At 36.2% G+C, this 23748-nt stretch overlaps 1 protein-coding gene across 23 annotated transcripts in view; it reads right to left on the bottom strand.

Annotated features, from left to right (window-relative positions):
- The window catches only part of kcnma1 (potassium calcium-activated channel subfamily M alpha 1), a 305326-nt gene that overhangs the window by 41166 nt on the left and 240412 nt on the right, over window positions 1-23748 (bottom strand). For 16 of the 23 annotated variants that reach the window (XM_031906036.1, XM_031906037.1, XM_031906040.1 and 13 more), the window contains 4 exons: window positions 12573-12666; window positions 4307-4433; window positions 2350-2574; window positions 979-1171 (listed from right to left, as the gene is read on the bottom strand). In XM_031906036.1, the coding sequence (XP_031761896.1) occupies window positions 979-1171; window positions 2350-2574; window positions 4307-4433; window positions 12573-12666 (639 nt within the window). Of the gene's footprint in view, window positions 1-978; window positions 1172-2349; window positions 2575-4306; window positions 4434-12572; window positions 12712-18606; window positions 18904-23748 lie in introns of all 23 variants that reach the window. The other 7 variants (XM_031906033.1, XM_031906034.1, XM_031906039.1 and 4 more) reach the window with 2 other exon arrangements.

Here is a 23748-nt window from a genome sequence, read left to right as displayed (position 1 = left end):
AAGGAATCCTGGGAAAGCAGAAGTATGGTTTCATGTCTAATGTCTTAGTTTTAAATATAAAAAATGCATTGGAAAAAATTATTTTAATATAGGTTGTATATGTGAGAAGCACTATAAATGAATGAAACAAGCAAATCTTACCGTGTAAGAAATAAATTAAAGATTGAGATAAGAAACCTGTTTCACTTCTTATGTTTCTTACGATATCTCTTGAGAGATAGTGACACAGCAAAAGTTATACATTTTATTTGAAAATGTGAGTTGATTAACTAAAACCAATGCATTAAAGAATTTCATAAAAGTTAGAAAAGATAAAAACAACCCTCTGATTTGATGCTATGGATCAATACAATAATCAGTGGTGTAACTAAAGGATAGCAGCACTTTTTTCCCGGCCCCCTTCCCCCCCAGTAAAATATTTTTTTTCTGAAGTTTTCATGGAAGCAGACCTTGAAGCGCCCCTGCAGCCATAGGGTCTGTGTTTGCTGTAGTTACGCCACTGACAATGGAGCAATTTAGCACCTACGCTAGTAAATCAGCATCACTATTTCCAAATCAGTCTGGCATCTCTGTTTGGCTTTTTTTCTTACCTTGAAAATATGTTTCAAATCACTTTTCTACATACATTTTTTTGCACGCCTCAAAGTGCAGTAAAAATATAGTAACACCATAGTAAACACATTTCACAATATGACCAATGCAGCTTAACACTATTTGCTTTCAGTGGCTATTTTTTAAACTCTGAAGTGTTACATTGGTTCTATTGGTGTGGTTTTAAAATATATGAGGTTGATAAACCCTTACCATGTGCATCTTTTATGTTATTAATAGGTGCCAAGAGACCCATCAAAGACATCAGCAAGTTAAGCAATGTCACAAGCAGATAGATGAACTCTGACTAGCTGAATGAGGGCTATCACTTGAACGAGCTCAGTACCCACAAGGGTGTATATAGGGGTGAGAGAGGGCTTGGCTTACCTTGAGAGTTAGCTTGCAAGAGCCCTATGCTGTCATCAAACTGCATGGATTTGATGTTGAGAGATGCCAAAATGCATTCTTTGTCCTGCAGTGATGTATCATCAATATTATTCTGATTGGCTGACAGAATAACGCACATGTCACACAGGTTAATGTTGACAGCTCTCAGATCTGCTCGACTTAATGGTGTGCCCTAAAGAAAATCATAAGAGGGTGGTTAAGGGAAAAAAGGGCAGATGATAGTACACAGTCTACTACTACTGAATTTATTAGAAACAGTAATGAAAAAACACAACAGAATGGTATTACCTGAGAACTTTTTGAAGCAAAAGGCAGTGTGTGTTAAGTGAGGATAATTTAGCAAGACAAGCTTTTTTCTGAATCCTTTGGTTTGACCATACATTTCTTTGGGGCACTAAAGCAAGGAAAATGTGAGATCTAGATTTATGAAAGCATTGTAGTGTAAAGTGTTCCTTATAATGGATGTATGCGAAATACTGGGGGTTATTGCTGTACAGGGTTAGTCTTGGCATGGTCCTAAAATATGAAATGTAAAGCATTTTAGGGCTTATTTACTAAGTATAGGGTAAGGTGAAAAGTGGAACAAAATGGGCACCCTAAGGCACAGCTCTTTGCCTAAGAACTGTCTTGGTCTGAATATAGCGTTGCCTGTGTTCAGCAGCTATGTATTCACAGGTAGCACTGAAACACTTCAAAGCTTGCATGTCATTTAGAGACAGAAGCCAGAAAGTGCTAGGTACTTTGGGCATAGAAAGAGTAAATATGAGTGATAAAAGCAGAGCATAACCATTGCCCTGCATGCAAACTGTGCAAAAAAACACCAAGAAATGCAGTTTTGTGTCAATTAGTACTTAAATTAAGCACCTTTTGAGGTGAGGAAGGAATGTAGTTTAGGCACTGCCATGCACTTGCAAGCTTTCTATTTTAAAACTTTCAGCGGGTAAAGATTGAGCCTCTATAGGCATAACATCCAAAATTAGACTTGTACTTTTTGCCTGATGAAGAAGGTGTTAGGTACAGGACTCTCTAGTGCAAAAGTGTACTTCATGCACTAAGGGTGTAAGTAACAATGCTAGCATAGAGTAGGTACATGGTAAAAGCCCATGTTTATAATTGTTTAAGAAAGTTTTTATTATTCCATTGGTTGAAGATATCTTAAAGCTATATATAATTTTTACTATTTAAATTTTCATGAAATAACTCTCTAGAAAAAGCATTGCATTAAGAACAAATGATCTGTCTGGAAAGACTGCCTGTTGTTTATAATAGTCTTTCCAAAAAGTTTAGTTTTAACAAACATCATTGTTGTTAATACGGATTGGAAGGAATGACTTCTGCCCACTAACTTACAGGCAAGATGGAAACCTTTGGGAAGTTGTGTAGTGTTTCCCATTCTCTTTTAAGGTAATCAAGGGACCCAACAAAGACTATATGTTTCAACTCATGGTAATGAAAATTGCTGGCTCTCAGTGGCATCACCAAATTCCGAACTCCAATCAGTGCCGATGTCATGTCTCCAAAAATGCAGACAACCACATGCCCACTGAGGACTGTCATGGCAGCTTCACTCCGTGTCTAGATTAAATGATACAAAAATAACATGGTGATATATAAATTTTGAACATTTTGATGAAGATTCCACATTTTTTAGTGTTGTTATACCAAATAACTAACACACAAATAAAAAAGTAGAATATATTACATATAATACATATTTAATGATTTGTTTTGCAGAAAAAAAAAAAGTTATGTTAAAGGAGAAAAAGTAAAACTAAGTAAGATTTATCAGAAAGGTCTATGTAAATACAGCCATAAGCACTCACAGAAATGCTGCACTGACTTCTCTGTCAAAAGATATCTCGTGTCTGTAATTCATGTGCCAGAGACACGCAGCTCTCTGCTCTCTCCTCTCTCCTGCTCCCCCCTCCCTCAAGAATGCTAAGGACTCACTCACCCCCCTTAGGAATGTGGATCTGAGCCAATCAGCAGGGAGCTGACTCATAGTCTAACTAACTGAGCATGTTCAGCATGTTCTGGGTGTCTGTGCAGGAGTGAGGCATTATGGGAACGTTCTTTACAAAGCTCATCGTTCTTCCTGTTTGGCTTCTGAACATCTGAACAGGTGAAATATGGGGAGACTTAAGGGCACTATTGAGACAACTGAAGGTATGCCTGAAGCTTGAGATTAACTCTTTATTAGCCTTTCCTTCACCTTTAATCAAATGTTTTCGCAAGAAAGATGGTAAGAAGACAAGAATAATGAAAAGGGGTTTTTATAAGAGGTATTATGCTTTCATATTAGACACAATACAATCAAAACACCCCCCTTTGTGAACTATTTAAACAATATTCTTGCCTAAATAGCTTACAATGAACTGGGCTTGAGCAACAAATAAAACAGAAATACAGACCAATCTTTTGCTTATTATTTCTTTGCAGACACCCCTCTTTTTATCCCTGGGTTCGATTTAGGGAGGATCCAGGGCACCTGCAATCCCACCGCCTGACCTGTCTTTTTTCAGAAAACCTGTATCTGGTCTAGTGTTTTAACTCATTTTAACTAATTTTAAAATAACCTTGCTACAATATATGTTACTAAAAATCGTTATATTTCTTGCAGCTCTACCGCTAATGTCCCATATTGTCAGCTTTGGCAAAACAATTAGGAAATCAAATGTTTTTTGCTAACTTACCCGTAAGTTTTTAAATTATTATTATATAACATTTTTTCACTACAAAGGTGCCAAGGATATTCAAAAGGAAGCCAATGGTAAATGTCAAGCACAGGAGCAGTATTAATGGCTTGGATATATTTTTTTAATTAAAAAAGAGTGTTTGTTTTTTATGATTTCTAAATAATCAGGAATTAACAGTCTAGGAAATCCTGAAGGAGGTCCTGGAGCTACCGTCTCCGGACCCGGTGGTAGCTGCAGGGTTTGCTCAGCACCATGTGTCAATTGCCGCAGTTTAGTTTCTAACATCACTCGCACACCAGGCATACTAAGAAAATATTCAGCACAACTGCACCTAATTTCCAAAGCACACATGCAGTTGCACATTTCCCTATTGCGACCTCAGTGACGCTAAAATTCTTGGGGGAAAACCCTGCACTGTTGGAAAAAAACATGGCAATTGCACTCAAAATTGCACTTTGCTCACTTCATTTACAGACATACATGTGCTCTTTTGTATTGCGGGAAGTTTAATTTGAGAATTGCCCACTGGGTGTTTTGTTATTTTTTTTTCCTTTGGATTGATTTGTAGTGGGTTGTGGAAAGGACAGAAGTTGATGATGATTGATTCTTACCAGAAGCACTTTATCCAATTCCTTGGCTGGACACCAGTGGAACATACCAGTAGAATCATATCTTTTAACACTGCTAGAATCCATATTATCAATTTGATCATTTCCAGTCATAAGAAGGGGATCATGCCTGTTGAAACAAAGGATAAAATGAAAGTAATTGAAGGAAATAATTTTGCAATCTGTAATAGTACCATTTGTGATTACTGAAAGAGAACATGCATGCATAAAAACATTATTTTGTGCAAGAAAAAATATTTCACTCTGAACTAATTTACATTTGGGCATGAAAACCTTTATTACAATATAAGTAAATCAGACCCAGGAGCAGGCAGGTGAGGAAAAACTATAGGCAGAATTATTCTGTTTATTATGAGCACTGAGCATCACTGTATCTGTGGGGAAGATCAGCTGCCTATTAAACCTGTAACCTGTTACCACACAGAACTGCATTGCCCATTTTGTGAGCATTTTGGTATGCAAATTATAAAGATTTTAAAAAGACCACTTTTATTTTTTAATATGTGAGGCACTTCTACTTCCTATATGGCAGAAATATAATTTGTAAGGGTAGGGATTGTTAGATGCTTCTTTAAGGAATAATGGGTGTTTCTTGGATTTCCTCTGTCCCTTAGTATCAAAGGGCTGCTATTAGGATCTGCAATGAAGTAGAAGAAATGTGAATTTAGCAACCAGTGCTGTATGTTTGGCATGAGGATAGATAGTCAATTATTTGCTTTCACAGTGGACAATTTCTGACATGCTGCCCTACAAAGTAAAAGCTTCAACAGGCCGGGCTTTTAATATTTTAGCAAATTGCCCAGTCGGGTTTGGTATTCCGCAACTGATGGCCTTTAAAGATTCAACAGAGTGTCGCTTCAGAGTGGGATGTCTGACTCTCTCCCTCCCACCCATCACAAAAAATACAACACTTTAATGCTAGACAACACTGAGTGGCTTCTGATGACAATCTCTTTGAGCTGAGAATAAAAAAACAAGGCTTTTTTCATACCAATGAAAAAAGATCACAGGTGCCTTAAGCAGAAAACCACTTAACCTTTACAACGAGAGAAGTCCAATACATTATTTTGTTAAAATTTTTTTAAAAAACTCTTAGACAATTCATGTGAAGCAGATACTACTCAGTGTTTAATTATCAAAGTGGGGAATCTAGAAGGATTTCCAGCAGATCAGTCTTTTTGCCTAATTTCCTGAGAGTCAGAAAAGTGTTAACAAAATGACACATTTATCAAAGCAGGCAGATGTGTAATTTTGTTAGAATGTGATCGACTGTTCAAAGCATTAATTTTCGATGGCTCTCAGGGCTGCAGGGTGATTTTTTTGCCTTAAATGTTTTCCAGCTCTATGGTGCAGGTTTGTTGCAGGTTTTACAGCATTCCATCAAAATCCTGATTTGAAAAAAAATGTTTTTTTTGCACAGGGAGATTTTTATTTTTATAATGGTATCTATATAAACATGTTGTTTGGCAAAGACATTTTTTTACTTTTTTACTAATTGTAATAAAATAATATTAAATAACAAGCAGCAAGATTTTTTTTTCTCCAGGGAGATTTTGTTTAAATGTTAGTATAACAAAAATCTGCTTGTATCAGGTGAATTCTTATAACATGAATACCAGTGGATGGATAGTTGGTCTCTTAAGGGACAGATCTCATAGTATTAAATTAACTTAGATGAAACTTGCAGAGCTGTATTAAACTCAAAGAGCAAAGTAAAGAGAGAGAAATGCCAGAAGGCAACCCAAAATGCATGCCTAAAGCACAGAAGGCCTGCAGCTAAACCATGAATTTCACTTGGAAAAATGCACACAACTGGATAAGACAAATAAGATCTGTGTAATATCAAAACATGTCCAATCTTCAAAACTGCAGCCCTACATAACTTTTCCCTGTGGGCACTTTCTAATGCACACGCACAAACATAGGTACTAGTCTCTCTTCCATATTTTGATTCTAACATTATAGCATAACAGCAAGATAAATTAATTCTTGCTCATTAACTAAACAATATTCTATTTAGGTGAGAAATACTATGAACTTTAAGAAACAATGGTGTGACTAGGCGGTGGCACACCAATGACCAAAGGGTTGGCACCATGGCCTCCCATCCCAGTCAGCTTGCATTCAGCTATCCCTGTTCCTGACCCCTGTTCCTACAGTGGTGCTCATGGAGAGTGTTGTGGGTCCCAAGTTATGCCACCATCAAAAAGCTTTACTAACTTAAAAATAAAAATGAAAGTGTTTTAAAGTTATTCAAATATAATGTACTGTTGCCCTGCACTGGTAAAACCGGTGTGTTTGCTACGGGGTGGGGGGTGGGGGTGGGGGTGGAAGCCATCCAAACTGGAAAAAGGAGAGAAGGCGCAGGTTACATAGCAGATAACAGATAAACTCTGTAGTATATAATGACATTCTTCAGAGCTTATCTGTTATCTACTATGTATCCTGTGTGGCTGTCCCCATGGCTACACAGCAGCATGTTTATATAAACACACCCATTTTACCAGTGCAGGGCAAAAGTTTATTATATTCCCATTACTTAAACACACTTTCATTTTTCGATGTTACTGTTCCTTTAAGTAAAATAGGTGCTATACAATAAAGGGTATGCATACCTTCTTGAAAACAGCTAATTCTATTCAATCACAACTTTAGCCAATGCCAACTCAAAAAGCTACTGTATGATGCCTTAAAGGTAAACTGACAACCAATATCATGACAATTTTCAATTCTGTCAGAAATGTTATGACTTTAATATTACTGATATTACTGACATTGTCCCAAATGCTGTATACACAAAAATAATTCTTTACATTGTTAATTGCAAAAGAAGCAAAACAGAAAAAAATCATGTGCAAAGCACGTGAGGCGCTTGTACATATATTAGCATATAAAACAGAAAAATATTTGGCTGGGTCATTAGTAGGTAGGTGGTTTAACATACGACTCTTTGAGACCTTGTCACTTGAATCCTTCCTGACAGCCTAGAATGGCACTCAGAAGCAAAAAGAAACAGCTCACCACATTTGTTGGTACTGACAGCTTGTCACTGGAAGACCTGATGACTTGTGATAAGCAATGATGCACACAAAATGATCTGCAGAGACAAGTGATCCATTCAGGACCCAGGGACATTCTAGTTTAGAGTGGATTATAGGTGACCCAAGGAGAAGCCTGTATGTACATCAGCAATGAAGTCTGAATAGCTAAACTAGGTGATAAGAATAGGACAAATTTAGTTATGGATTTTTACATTATTTATCTAAGCTTCTCTGGAAAATTGAAACTAGTAAATTTAAAATCAACATGAGGTAAATATTGTAAGTTACTAGACTCCGGTAGACTAAAAACCTTCTAAACTCCAGGAAACCCTGCCTAAAGAAAGTTGCAAAGACCAAGAAATAAAGGGAAATTTGTTATTTAAATAAAATACATTATGGAACTCTATTCTAATAGTGAGCATAAACAGGCAGTTCACCTTTAAATGAACTTTATAGATACAGTATGTAGTGATATTTTGAGACACTGTGCAGTTTGTCTTGAGTTTTTCTTCTTTGTAACTTTTAATTGCATTTTTTTCTGCAGATCTCCAGTTTGGACCTTAGTACTATCTAGTTGCTAGGGTACCATTTACCCTAGCAACAAGCCAATGGTTTAAATGGCAGAATTAATATAAGTAGGAGAATGTATAAATAATAAAGTGAATCTGTCTGCATTTTTACCAGGGTCGAGCAAAAAAACAAGAAGAAAAGGTTTGTTTCAAGCTAAATCAAAATACGAACTACAACTACATCTTAACGTAAACTATCTCTGTAGAAAATAAAATAGAATATACCAACTAATGTATTCTCTTAATATCAGACATAACAGCCTAAAGTCTTTGATTCAGGTAAACCATATCACATTAGTCTTTCAATGGAACATAGTAGCCTAACAGAATAGCTGCACCTCAGAAACTCAGATATTTGTAAGCTAACTCCTGGGATAGGGCAGCGTTTTTTGTTGTGCATGTTAACTAGCAACAAGACAAGATTATATATTATAACAAGATTGTATACCGGACTCGAAAAATGATGTGATGCAAATAAAAAACACACTTTCCTCTTAAGTGGTGTCATAGATATGCATTCATCCCCTGTATTGCTCTGCAGTCTTAATTATGTGTGCATGTGTTTTTTATAGTAGTGTGTTTCATGTGACAGCAGTCAGACTAGCAGGTCTAGCAGGTCTTGCACACTCTTTTTGTTCCGTCCATATAAAAAAATAGCAAGTACTGTTCCCACTGTGAAAGTCTAATTAGAACAGCAGAACAAAGTTGCATCATAAAATTAATATTAATAATATATAAATTTTACTTTATCTGCTACACGATCGGAAACTTCTTTAAACACCACTGTAAACGTCGGGAGTTGCCATTAAATGCTATTATTCTCTTTGTGGTTCACCTTTACATTAACTTTTAGTATGTCGTAGAATGTCTTATTCATAGCAACTGCTTTGGTCTTCATTAATTATCTTTTTATAGTTTTGAATTATTTGCCTTCATTTGCCTACATCTTTCCAGTTTTCAGATGGGAGTAGCTGACCCAGACAGCCAAAAAACTACTACTCTGTGAGCTTACTTAATATTATTGGTATTTTTTATTTCTTATATTTCTGTTCAGTCTCTTTCATATTGAAATGACAGTCTCTCATTCAAACCACTAAGGTAAATATGGCCATAGCCATTCAAAACTGGAGAGTTGCACAAAAAAACAAATTAAAAAAAAAAAAATGAATTGCAAATTGTGTCAGAATATCAATGTGCATGTCATACTAAAAGTTAAAGGTGAACTACCCCTCTAAGGGGGTAGTTTTTTTCATCTCAATTATTTTTAAATAGTACACCAGTTGACCCACAATGCAACATTTGAATTGCAGTATCACTACATCTGCAAGGTGAGCTGCTTTTGGTACAACTGTTGTGCAATCTTTAGTGTTGGGATAATGTTATTCCCAGTGTTTAGCATCAAAATGACACCTGTGCCTGTTTCTTCAGGTGCAAGTGCACTGTTTTAAATTATGCCGGCCACTGTGGGAACCCTGCATCAATAGGCACACTGCATCTGAAGAGACAAAAATGCAAAAAGAAAAGTCTTTAGATGCAAGTACTTTTATTGAATAGTACTGATTTGCACAATGATTGTGGACATCTTTGTGTGACCATTAAATTAGCCCTGATTAATTTTTTCAATAACTTCTACTTTTAATTTTTGTACTGGTTTTCTATTTTAAGAACAAATGTGCTTGCTTGGAGAAAGCCAACAATAAATTCTCTCTGCAAGTGAACATTTATCCATCCATTGTCCATATTGTTTTGTAGACTGCAATGTTAGACAGTGTTTTCTCAGACCTGTCATAGGAGTTTGGTGCAGATTGCACTGCAATTTTGGCTGCTATTGGAGGAAAAGGGTTAAGCTCTACAATAATCTATGTATTTCTGTCCAACACACCCCTTCTTTCTTATTTCTCTTTCTGTATCATTCCTCAAAAGCCACGTCAGTGTTCAATCCATATCCTTTCTCCTTGTTTTTAAAACTTGTTTCCCTTCATTCCTCTCTCTCTCCCCACAGTTCCTCTCTGACAAGCTCTGAAGGCAAGCTTCCACTTTGAACATCCCACCTCATCATACAAACTGACACAGCCATGCTTTTCAAAAACCCACAGCCAATCTGTTAATCATTACTTATTTACAAACGCCTCCAGGGTTGGAGGGGGCCTGTAAGCTGCGTGCACGATACCCCAGTCAGCCTTGCTTTCCCTGCTAGTGAAATAAGTTAAATAAATAAGTGTAGTGAATACAGAATAGAAATACATAAGAAAAAAACACTAGCCCTTAGGCAACCTAAACCCATCACTTTCTATTGCACATAAAATGTACTGGATAACAGTAAAGTATTTAATATATATATGGTATAATATACCTACAGGAATGGCCTTTTGTGCAGAGCTTGGCTGTCTGGTATCTGGTAATTTGATGTTTTGCTAAAGGCAACAGCACAAAAAATGCACCTAGTGTACTGAACTGTCAGTTGTATTCTCCAGGGCCTGTAGGGTAAAGATGTACCCTAAAGCGTCAGAATCTTGACACAGCTTTGAAGCACATGAAAACAGTGTAAATAACTCCATAGAATTATTATCACTCAAGATCAAAGGAAGGAGAGAGATTTAACAGAGTTGCAATGAGGGTGAGGCATTTTGACTCTCAGAGGCCAGTTACTAGCGGAGTTTTCATTATTTTTATTATTTTAGCAATCTGAAAACAGGTCATGCAGAAAAAAAGGCAAAGCAGGTTTTGTTACTGCTCTTATTTTTATCAACACAATGCTTGCTATGGACAACTAAATTGTGTAACTACTGTAACAGCCAGGTCGGTTCATTTTAGCACCCCAGGTATATTTAGATGCAACTCAGACTAAAATAAATTGAATTCATCCTTATAGCATGCACAGTTTTAGGTTGGCTGCAGGTTCTGAGAAGGAAATAAATTAATGTTCTCCAAACTACAGGATATGCGCTGCACAAAAGTGTGCAAGAACTAAATGTCCTTATTTATTATTGCCTATCTGTTTATTAGTGTACTGTTATCCTGTTTAATTTAGTTTTTATGTTTTTATTTAAAAATTAACAATAAATTTGGTTTCTTTAGAGATTAATAACCCTTTAGGCATATATTCCTACACATTAGTAGTCTATATTGGAAGGGAGCGATGTGGCCTAGTTTCTCAGAATGTGCCTCTGGCTGTACAAATGATTCTAGTTAGAAGGTATTTTATAACTGTTACATTTAAACTGCTTCTTGCACCATTACAATCAAGGAAAAAAATATTTTCTTTTTCATTATTGTGAAACATTATTAAGTACTTGGTATAGAATTAGGCAGCAATGATGAACAGGCTAGGTCATTAAGTGCAGTTTAAAAAGGTAGCATCTTGTCCATGATTGGCATTCATCTACTAATTTTAGTTTTTAGGAAATGAAACCCTTCTCAATGCATGCTTCTTTAGAAAGTTCTAATTGTCAACATGCTCTGACTACTGTAATTTTTATGCGCATTGAATTCCTATTTTCTTTTCTAGCCAACACAACTAAGTTTGGAATGTCCTAATTACTACACTGTCACGTCACAGCTGCACAATGTAACTTTAGCAAGCACTTAGATAAGAAGTCTGCATGTTATTAGTTTTTTCCTTTCTCTTCACTGTCTAAATCAATTAATGAAGATTTGATTTCAATCGACAGCATAAAAGGGAAGGTAATTCTCAGGTTCATCTTAGATTGAAGTAATACATTCAACATAGTCCCCATGAACAGATAGCTGTACTCACAAGCACAGCTTCAAAGGGAGACTAGCCTAAGGCTAGCATATCATGGGAGAAGGCTGATTGGTTCATGTTATCATTAGTGCCACTGCTCGTTTGCAGCTACACAGGACGAGGGGAGAGTGCTCCCACTTTATAGCCGACGTATTTTTCAAACGCCTTTTCAAATTGTTTTCCATGACAGAAATTGTTTTTTTCAGCTCTGTCATTACCTGCTGATACGCTGACAGAATAAATACTCATGCTTTAAAAAGCCATCTAACAACCCTGCAGGTTTTTTTCACTCGTCCTCTTTTTTTTCCCTTTAGCAGCACCGTTTATTTCGAAACAGTAAAATAGAGATGATGGCTTAAACACATACTGACACATTGCCTGCCGTTCTGTGAAAATAAAAAAAACTTCATTCAAGGGTAAAGCTAAACTTTATACACATTCATCTCAGTACATAGTGTTTAGGTCTCAATGCATCAAGACTGAGCTTAATTTTGAAGCACCTTGGACAGCTGTCAGGACTGATCTCCCTGAAAACCTGCAGTACATTGGACAGCTCACTCATTTGATGGATCTGAACAAAAGCTGCTTTATAACACCAGGAATGGCCCAGTGCATAATTTCTAAGGTCAATGCCTGCTTTCATCCTTAACTAATTATATTAGCATGGCATTAGGAAACCTGGGGTCTGGATCCCCAAAACAAATGCAATAAGATATCCTAACTTCAGTCTTCAGGAGTTAACTAACAAGGATTCCATTCTATTTATATTAGATCTAATTTTCTTTTTTTTTTTCAAATTAAGCCTGGAGTGTATCTTAATGCATCATTTAAGTCTTGTATTTGTTCATATTAACTGCAATATACATATTATTCTGTTAACTTCCATGTCTTACCTCATCATGTTAGGTGAAGAGTTTGGAGATTGCCTCATTCCTCCATTTCGTTGCTTTTTTTTTGGTGACAAGGCTGATGGTTGCTCATCTTCAACTGCAAACACAGGCAAAGCGGTCAGGCAAGGAAGAGTGAGGAGGACTGTAGACAGAACACAACAGAAAACTACCAGAAAAAGAACACAAGTGAAGGGAGACAAAACATAACAAGGCACTCACAGTTCCTCAACCACTAGCCTACGATGAAAAGTATGGGAGCTGTTAGTAGCAAGAGCAAAAAGCACAAGAAAACAAACAAATAAAAAGTAAAAGCTGATACAAGTTAAATCCAAAGTGCAAAATGTGCTGTTACGTCACACTGTTCTGTTCCAAGTTCATGCAAATTAAAGGTATCTCCCATTTGAGCTGATGAATTTCTGACCACTACATATCTACCAAAGGTGACCAAACTTTTTAACTGCTGAATCAAAATCAATGCGGAAACTAAATACTGTAAAGAGCTGGTGGAGTCTATGAGCATCAAAACTTTAATAGTGTAAATTTACTGGGTTGAGAGGCACAAAAAAGGAGTTCTCTGTGCAGCCAAGTATAAAATACATTGAACCAGAACTAATACCAGTACCATAATTATTTATATTCATTAGTAAAATAAATTTAACAGTACAAACTCCTTTTAAATAACAATTACTATTGTAAAATCAATAATTATTTAAAAGTATTTCATGAGGGCACCCATTCCGATTAGAAGAAAGGAAGTTCTGTCTAAATATTCAGAAAGGGTTTTTTACTGGGAGAGCTGTGAAGTTATGGAATTCTCTCAGTCTTACTGGCTGATATGTTAGATGGCTTTTTGGCAAGTGAGGAAATTCAGGGTTATGGAAGATACAGGTTGCACATAATACAAGTTGATTCAGGGACTGGAAGGATTTTTTTTCCCTCTCTGTGCTTCAGAAGGGTTTTTTTTTTGCCTTCCTCTGGATTAACTAGCAGTAAGGCAGGTTATATAGGCATAAAAGGTTGAACTTGCTGGATGTTTGTTTTTATGTCAACCTAACTTACTATGTTACTATTTTGCTTATTTCCTGTTACATATATGGGAATTAGTTTAGAAACACTTCAGTGTGAAGCAGAAAGGCACACAAAGAGGTGTAAACATTATTTAGACGTTTAGCTCAGGTGACAGAATATGTATCTATTTAAATAAATCATTAACACACCTTTAGTAATAATGTTGTAGAGTGGCTCAGCTGATTATGTAATATCAGTAATGGTCCTGTTTGAGGGAGTCAACCATGTAGAAAGAAATAATGAACTTCTCAGACTATGTTATTATAGTGGAGCTTGTGGCATTTCTATCAGTAAGCCCAGCAAGTGTTTGTGGTTCTTGAGCATATTACTATAGATTTAAAGGGATGTTTTTGTAATTGTGGATGACACAAAGCTGCAAAGCGCAGTATAAAGATGTTTTGGGTGGGGGGGGTGTTTTTTTGCAGAGAAATCTAAAGAGACAGGAAAGTCAGATTAAACACAGATAGTACAATCACTGTTTTGTTCGGAGAATGTACGTTATTGTAAGGGTTCTAGAAGTTTTTGAAGATTATAGACTACTGCAAACTGCAGTAATGAAATAGCCAGGGAAATACTATAAAGTATTAAAGGCCCAGTAAAACCACAATACATTTATAATCTGTACATTTAAAATACATTTATAATATGTACATTTACATGGAATATTCAAAATGTGAACTTTAAAAAATGGTAATAACTCATAGAAAGCATAATATCTACATAAAAATACCCTAATTATTTAAGATTTCTAGTGCTCAATTGGTTTCCATCAGTAATATATTTAATTTAGATTGATGTTCCTATAAAGGTTGGCAAGAATGTTTCATTATTACTAGAAAAGAAGAACAGCTTCCATGATCTTCTCTTTGAACAAAACTGTCCTCTAGACACACCCAGGCAGCAATAGTTTCCAATGGTGAAGACAGGGCAACTTTTATGCGTGCAGAAGAGTGTTGCTTCAGTTGGTCAAGCTGGGCGGGAGGCGTTGTGATCAATCCATAGGCCTAATAAAGGGTTGCACTGCCTCCTGCCCAGTAAGCCTAACCCAGTCTGGGGTAGTTTTATACAAAAAGAAGACTGTGGCATTTTCTCCTAGTAATACTTATAAATTCCTATTTATTTTCTTTATATTATATGTTCGTAGCATTTTCAGTTTCTTTTGCACGTAACAGGCCAGGTGAGGACTGGTGTTTGCTGTAAAACTATAGCAACCACACTAAAAAATAGAACTACTGATTCATAAGAAAATAACTAACACAAATAAAAGAAGAACCATGTAAAAGCCAAAGCTGGTATGTCAGTTGAACTGAATAATTTACAATACAGCATCTATTTCTAATAAAACTGCACCTTAAATGAACAACGCACCAGTCCAAAAAGAAGGATTTTTTGCCAGTGCATAGAGCTTTGTTATATCTTTGCATCCAGTTAGAACAGGGTTGTCTAAGTTACTTATCTGAGCTCTATAACTTCTATTTATTTTGCCTTTAATTTGCTACAGTAGCTTGGTGTTCTGTCAATGCTGTGGGGGAATGTAAGATACATATTTATGGTAATTCCTTAATCTAAACATTTACTAATATTGTGTGCCTATTATTGCATTCTCAGTTGACCATTATGCTCTCCTAATTGTAATTAAAGAGTACAGAGACTGAAACTATGAGGCAATATACATTTTTGCTATAACTATTGGTAAGGTACACCATGTAAAACCCAATCTTTTACAGGGTAAAACTCTGACATAAAACAAGGCGTGATCTTGCAAAGAAATGTTTGAAAGGTTGTACTTAGTGCTTGTCCTTTTTATATCACTTTTTAACCAGAATTTCTTAGCACACTGAAAATTGTCCTGTTGTCTTTAGTGGATTAAGCCAGGTATGAGGTGGTGTAAAATAATACTGTAAATTACATGGTCTAGTCTAGTCTAGTCTGAAAAAATATGCATCTTTATGCTGCAATTAGCTCTTCATAATGGAAGATTTTCACAGTTGTGATGCATTTACATTTATGCACATTTAAAGGACTTTATAAATAAACAATTTATTTCACAACCATTCTACTTTTTGGCATTAATCATTTTACAGGGCTTTGTAAATAGCTAAATCTACATTTTACATTAGCTGGCAATAACTGTCCTTAATACTTTATACCTTATATGCATTCTACCTATGATAGATCAATTCGACTAACTATTTACACATCAGGCAACCTAAAATATAGGGTACTGACTCAAAAGTACCAGAGTGTCAGAGATACCTAGTGTACATTTTCTCTGTTTTCTGTGCTGTGTGTTTACTGGCAAAAAGCAGAATGGGAAGATAAAAGAAAGCCAGCAAGCAAAGGGTTACAAACCCTGTGAACACATACAATGTATAACTCATACTTACAATATATAAATATAATTATCATTGGTAGCATTATATTTGTAAAAATATCAATGCCTTTATAAAACATAAGATTCTAATTGCATGCAGTATTACTTCAATTAAAGTTAAAAAAAAAATAAAAACCAAGATAAGTGTATTTTAAATCTCTGAAAAACTTGAACTGCAATGCCTGTGGCCTTAAGTGGGTGTAATAAGAATATAAAAGCTGTAATTGAAGTGTAAAATTATATGATGGTTCCTTGTAGAACCCAAATAAATAACCTGCTGAGAGGTATTACATTGTACCCACTCCAACTTTTTCCCTGTACACTGCAAAAACTAGAAACTGGTGGTTGTTCGAGTGGTTGCTTCTAAAGCATATTTCTACTACTCTTTTTGCTTTCTTAAATACTGGAAGTATTTTGAAAGCTCAGCCTTCTGGTAGAGTTAATTTAAAACGAAAGTCAGGTTTTAGCAAAGTCAGCACAGCAGTGGTTACAGGAAGCTGTTTATTAGTCCTATTACAGTTTTGCAGCCTGTGCTAACTCAGTTCCAGAACTTATTTATCTGTTATTTTTATGCTCAGCAGCACAAGTTCATTTTTTCTTCAAATTGTATAATCCAGGACTACCTCCCCCAGCTTCATTGCACCCTAGTTCTTAAGGGTACAATAAGGTTAGAAATCATGAGCTCACAAACTTCCATGCATTACAATTAGAGTTAATTGACAATAACAATAAAATAGCAATTCCATGGTTAAATTAGTAAACCAATAATAATGTACAAACAACATCCACTCATTCTAACAAAACATAATGAGCCCCTCTACAGCAGTGATGCACATATTATTACATTGGCTGGAAGAAAACTACTACAAGTTGTTAAAACCCTTTTTGGGCTGCATCCAGTAAAGGCAAATTATTTTAACACAAATATACTACATATAAACATTTCTTAAACCTTGAGCACTGTAAGTAATTCTGTGTTTAATTTAAAAACTTTATAAACTTTACATTAAAGGTCTGAGTACCACAATCTGATCACAGCACATAGCCACAGAAGATCCACTGACCTCCACTGTGTCATGTGTTCTCCACAAAACGCCACCAGGAATATCATTAATATGAATCTTTCTCCTCTCAGATGATAACAACTACAATTCCCATTGCTAAGAGTGATGGAAGTAATTGGTTTTTTGTTGTTTTTTACTTACAGATAGATTGACTGATTAAATTATGTTGGCTTAATTTACAACATGTTCTGTTGTAATTTATCACACATTATAGTGTTACTTGTATTGGGCAGCTGGAAAGAAGTTACTTTTAGGGGGTCATCATATATTGTTTACCAATGCTGCCTGCAGAGTTAATATCTACATAGTTAACCCTAAAGAAGAACTATGCACAACAAAAAAATTAAGCTAAAAAATGGCACACTTTATGTTATGGAATACTGCACCAGCTCGAGGCCTTCACAGCCCTTTAACAGGGATTTGTACCTCCAAAGATTTTTGCAATAGCTCCCCATCCTTTCTGCCGAGTCATAAAAACATGCTTTGGCCCGCTCAAAATTAATGTAACTGAGAAACCAACAATATACAGTATATTTACAATATACAATTCATAGTACAAGGCTGCTTGCAACTAGTTCAGATTACATGGCATGATAGAAATCAGTGCATTCTTCACCAGAACGGAGTAATAATCAGCTCTGTAATATTAGCTTCTGCATATGAAACTATATGAAGATGGAAAGAATTACACAAATTATAAGACATGGAATCCTGTAGGGATTGTAAATTGCAAGGGAATCATAACTGATAATATTCCCATTTTGAAGGTTTTGATAATTTCCCATATCCCATAAGTTTAGCGTCTCAATAGCAGACTCTAAAAAGATTAGAAGATTGGGCATGGATCCTTTTATTGATACTTTTATAAAGTTGTCAAAAAAGTTCTACTTTTGTAAAATGGGCAATAGAATAAACTGAACTTGCTTCCTTGTGAGTTTGTCTTCTAAAAATAGCAAATACAATTTAAAATGTCATTATTTATGTAAATTGAAGCAAAAATATTTATATTTATTACTTGAATGCAATAAATAAAACTTCTATACCATCTGCTTGTTAAACTCTGATCTCCCTTAAAGGGCTGAAATGTCCACAACATTATGATGTGAAATAAAGCAGAAAGTTTAGTTCAGGTTTTGATGACTTTCAGCCATATAGCTTGAATGCCAAACTTGTCCAAAAAATAAAAAAGGTCACCAGCCTCCAGGTTTGTTTAAAGTGGTCCCTGTGAGTAGTTTACAGGCATCTTAAATCCTATTTAGGCACTCATAACCTCATATAACTGAGCTATTTAACTTGATATTCTGGAATATTTGACGACTGGATATGTCCACCTCTGGTTTAAAATGGTTAACAATTAGGTTTCTTGGCCTAGAAAGATATTGTTAATCCCTTAATACTTACAAGTGAAGTTAAGTATAAAGAACCGTGTGTAAGTTAGTTAGTCTTCATGATATCACAGCAAAGTTGTAAAAATGAATAGGAAGTGCAACATGCAAAACAACATGTATTCTGGAGACATGGATCTACCTACACTGCTTTTGGATGAGTACTGGCTGATTGGGGTGGTAGCGGTATTTGCCTGGCAAGCTCAGTGCACGCTGCAATTTAATACTGGTACGGTGTTCAGTGCCAGAGGAACCCAGTAACTGCAGGTGCAGGAGAGAGGAATCACATGGCAAGAACAGGCTTCCTTTGCGGTTATTAACAAGAGGCACAGGCTCCTGCTGTTCTGTGCAGAGTTTGGAACTGGCCACAGAATAGCTAGCTTTGGCTGTCTGGGGATGAATAGAAAGCCTGTGGATACTTAATCTATTTTCTTCCCTTGTAGCTAGAGAATAGGAGAAAAAGAAATAGAAAATAATGTGCATTTTGAATAAGAGGAAAAGAAGAAATCACCAATCTGGAGCAAGGGTAAGCTCCGCATAAAGATACCAACTGCTTCTACCACAGAGATGTCTAACGTCTAGCTCTTCAATTCAATTGCTGATTTCATTCAAAAAGCACTGGGGAGCCAATGATTGTGTATCCCTGCCCTAACCTTTAATAGGGTGTGACTATTACTCAAGAAACATTCCAAGTAGTCATATAAACCATAAACTAAAGGAAAAAAAAGTTGTAGCAAGGAAAAAGTAAATATACTGTATACTTTATATGTAGTCATAACTTAATTATTATGGATACAATTATATATTATAGCGCTGAAAAGAAAACAAATGCTTAGTATTATAGTCCTTTTCTAAAAGGGAGATAGAGTGGTGGAATAGCTTCAGGCAGAAGTTGCAAAAGTTAATGATTTTTTTTTGAGCAATAAAGTAAAAGTTTTAGATATCTTCCGTTAAAAGATCAAAGGTTATAAATTTAAAGCAGGCTGGAAAATAAAAGCACTGCCTATGAAAATAATGCTCATCTACAAACAAATTTAAATTTGGCACCAGACTTTTCTATTTTTAAAAGCACTTGCTAGGAAAGTTTGTTCAGTAACAGAACGAGTTAAAATGAGAACTGCTAAGATCATAAAGATACAACCTTTGAGCTGCTTGCTCTGAGCCATTCACGGATGCTTATTGCAGCCGTCAGCTGCCGCATAGACTTAAAACCCAGCACAATAACTTCTGCTCTCATCTGCCCCTTGTCAAACCCAGAAATCCGAGTTAGGTGGAGACAAAGTGTGGCAGCTTCACTGTGGAACTGGGAGAGCCCAGACGGCCCCTGTCTTTCCCTTCTTTATTCAAGCAGCTGATGGCTCCTTAATTCATCCTTATCAGAAAAAGATTTTTCTCTGTACAATTACTTCATCAGGTTAAATAAACCAAGGATTGATGGCAATTAAGGGGCCCATCCTTAAAAATAATAAAGCAGTCAGAGGATGTACTGATATCATGTACATGCATCTTGTTATATAAATTAACAAGTAATCCTTAAAAAAAAAATTTCTTAACCAGCATACTCCGACTTTTATTTGAAATAAATCTCAAAATCTATTAAAATGACTAGGTAACATTAGTTTCTTTCAAAAATCAAAACTAACAGAGCAGTAGATAGTGGATAAGAGATACTGCAATCATCCAGGGATCCCCAACCTTTTTTACTTGTGAGCCACAGTCAAATATAAAAAGATTTGGAGAGCAACACAAGCATCATTAAAGTGCATGGAGGTACCAAATAAGGGCTAAGATTGGCTATTAGGCAGCCTCTATGCACACTAACTGCTTACAGGAGGCTTTATTTGGTAGTAAATCTGGTTTTTATTCAACCAAAACTTTCCACCAAGTCAGGAATTCAAAAATAACTACCTGGTTTGGGGGCACTGAGAGCAACATCCAAGGGGTTGGTGAGCAATATATAAATATGTAAATATGATATGATATGATATGTAAATTTATCTAAACCCATAAACAGTGAAGGTTACCTTGGACATTATAATGAAACAGAAACCACAAACTTCACCACTGCAGTAATTGTATACACAGTATATATCAGTACATAGGAACAAAATCTGAAATGAACACGCTATGCACTGTAATATCAGTGTCTTTATGCTCCCCTGTGACAGAGTTGGTAGCTTATTGTGTACAGGGACCTAAGATGGGCCTACCCATCCAATATCTGCAGTGGTGTAACTACAGAGGAAGCAGACCCCACTTGGCAGGGGGGGGGGCAGACCATAGGATCTGCTTTCTTTATAGCAATAAAGAAATCCCCCCTCCCCTGCCACTCTTCTACCTGCAGGCGGTGAGGGGTGGGGACTGGGCGTGCAAGGGGCTGGGTAAGGAGTCAGGCACAAGATTTTTTTGCAGGGGAGACGAGCACACTAGTTATGCCACTGGATGTATGGCCAAAAATCAGGCAGTTGGCAAGTTTAAAGGAGACATTTTATATAAAGTTCATATTCAGTTATAATATTCATCCTCCCTCAAAATGTGAAATGATGCAGAAGGAAAGATGTTTTGAAAGCATTTTCCCTCCTAAAACTGCCATTATATGAGAGCTACTTACACAACCTCTCTAAGCAGAAGCCAGAGCCAAATGAAACATGGGAGTGTCACTTCAGTCTCCCACAGGAAGTGGTCACAGCACTGACTGCCAGGCTTTACTTAACAGTAGCAGGGATAACCCCATCCATTTTACTCACTTTGTGTCTCTCTGCTTGTGCTGCTGCCGGGGGGGGGGGGGGGGAGGAGCGAGTAGAGCAGGAAAAGACTGCCTGTGACATCGCAAAGCCCTGCCCACCCTATGCATATTCACTGCGCTTTAAGTAGCTCTGCTGCATCAGTGAAGTCTATCAGGGCCGGCGGCCCAGAGTCACATGCTGAAGAGTCCAAACCAGAAGCTTACATAAGGTCTGGGTAGAGCATCGTTTTCAAGCAGTTATGGACATATTTGAACCCAAAGGTATTACAATAAAAGCACTTACTTCTATTTTACATTATTTTACATGGTTTAGTGCATTGTAAAAACTTATGGTATATATCCCCTTTAAAAACCCTGTCAGGGTGAGAAACACACCGGTTTGTTGAAGTGGTCCTTACCCTGATGGCCTACATCCTGTCAATGTGATTCGAGACAATCTTTCAGTGTATAGCCAAATCTTTCAGTGTATAGCCACCTTTAGGCTGCACAATTTTTTAAAATGCGGGAATATAATAGTAATAAGCCAGCATACTGTGCAAATAAAAAAGACTACAAATCTTATCCCAGGGATAGATCTGCTCATTTGGTGACCTCATCAAACAAGCAGATCTTATTGTGTATGGCCAACTTGTACAAAAGCTACATCTGTTATTACATATGTGAATATCTAAGCAGCTATTATGTATTTTCTGAGACTATTTCCAACTGGTCTTTATTTTCTATTTTTTGTAGTTTCTTAATGATTTAGCTTTTAGTTGAAATGACTAAATAATCATAAATAAAGACAAATTTAAAAGTTGCTATTATTATATTGAAATTGCTGAAGTAAGGTGAATTTCAGTTCTTAATGTCTTTTCTCATCCTCATCCTCTCTATCTCATCCTACAGCAGTAGAAGAGTTACATTCAACAAAATAAAAAGAAAATAACAGAACACTTTTCTTAACATTTAAGACTCCCTGCAACACATTTTCAGAAAATGCGTGCCTTATTGGGGACGCTAAAGTTTGTTGTAAATGTGAAATATAACAGGAGCAAGGAAGAGTATAACCAGTATTTGAACAACCGAAAGGGGTATACATTGCACTACCAACTACTGTCCTTCTGTCTAGAGTTAATTTGCGGAAAATAGGATACCTGAATTTCCACATTCTTTGGCAGATACTGTCATCTTACATTATATAAACATGTTTGATTTTCTATGTAAAGTCTCTCTTAATCTTGGTTAATACATGCTCATAACTGTAAACCGTCCAATAGATTAAGATAAAAAATTACTCTGGGTTCTTTTCTCCTTTCCCTCATTTAATTAGCCTCTTGTGTGCATCAGTTTGCAGTCCTCAACCTATCACTAGTACTTTATATTAGCCTTTCTATAACTATCCAACTATCACAATGTATTTGTCTCCCTGTTCCCCCCATGTCCACCATCTATATGCCATCGTCCTGATGTCTAATTGTGTAGTTCCTTTCTTTAGGCTTTGTAACTACAATATACCTTGTCTGTCAGACCAGTTTTTCACATATCCATTTACTTCCTACATTCTGTATTTACCTATTAGTCCCTGTTGTTCTAGCTATCAATCTCTACAGTAGTTTCCCCTATGATATCCTCAGGAGACATCTCCTCTAGGAACTACAAGATCAGAGATGCATTACCATGTAATCATACACCGCCTTTTGAATTTTTCTAACTAGTGGCTCACTTTTGCATGAATGCACTTATTGGTACCGGTACTCCATATTATACATTGTTTATATGTATTTATTTTACATTTTTATATATTTATTAAAAACGAACTTTGGATTACATTTTTTTCAGGGCATTTAGTGAAGATACCTATGCAAGTCTGTTCCAGTGATTCAGTCACATTAACTTGATTTAATTAATAAAGCCTACATTTGCCCAAGGATAGCACATGCTGCATGGAAGATTTATTTGCAGTTTGGTCTAAATGCAGACACAATTTATGGATGGTTGTGATTTACTGTCAGCTGGTCTTATTTGGCCTAACTGAAAGCGTAAGGTTACCTACAAACATGGTTGTGAGTAGACCAACCGGACCTTCTATTGTTAAAATAACTCTAAACAAAAGGAACATTAAACTTACAAATGTATATAATTATGCTTAGCACATTTGTGTATATATGCAGTTTTGTGACATCTCTGCATGGTTGTTTCTGTTTACTGGTCTCAGTTGTTGCTAAATAAAAATGGTTTAGGAGAAGATATGTGGAGACACTGAACTGATGTCAAGAACAAGGTCACCTTTGTACAAAGGGCAGCAGTGGAAGTGTCATCTATTGACATTGATTAATGATAATTAGCGATTAGCAATTTTTTTCAGCAGCATGGATTCACCGCAAAATCCCCCATTTTGCCATTGGCATTTCTTTTGCAAAACTGCTATGAAAATTTAGCACTACAAAAAAAATTTGCAGAGTGAGAAAAAAAAGCTGCAGTCACATCAAAAAAGTTGCGGCCATGCAAAAAAAAGTTGTGTTTGTGTCAAAGTCACAGTTGCATCAAAAAAGGCACGCAG

Source organism: Xenopus tropicalis, chromosome 7, assembly GCF_000004195.4.
Source record: "Xenopus tropicalis strain Nigerian chromosome 7, UCB_Xtro_10.0, whole genome shotgun sequence".
NCBI classification, from domain to species: Eukaryota; Metazoa; Chordata; class Amphibia; order Anura; family Pipidae; genus Xenopus; species Xenopus tropicalis.
This window is presented reverse-complemented; position numbering and strand designations above follow the sequence as displayed.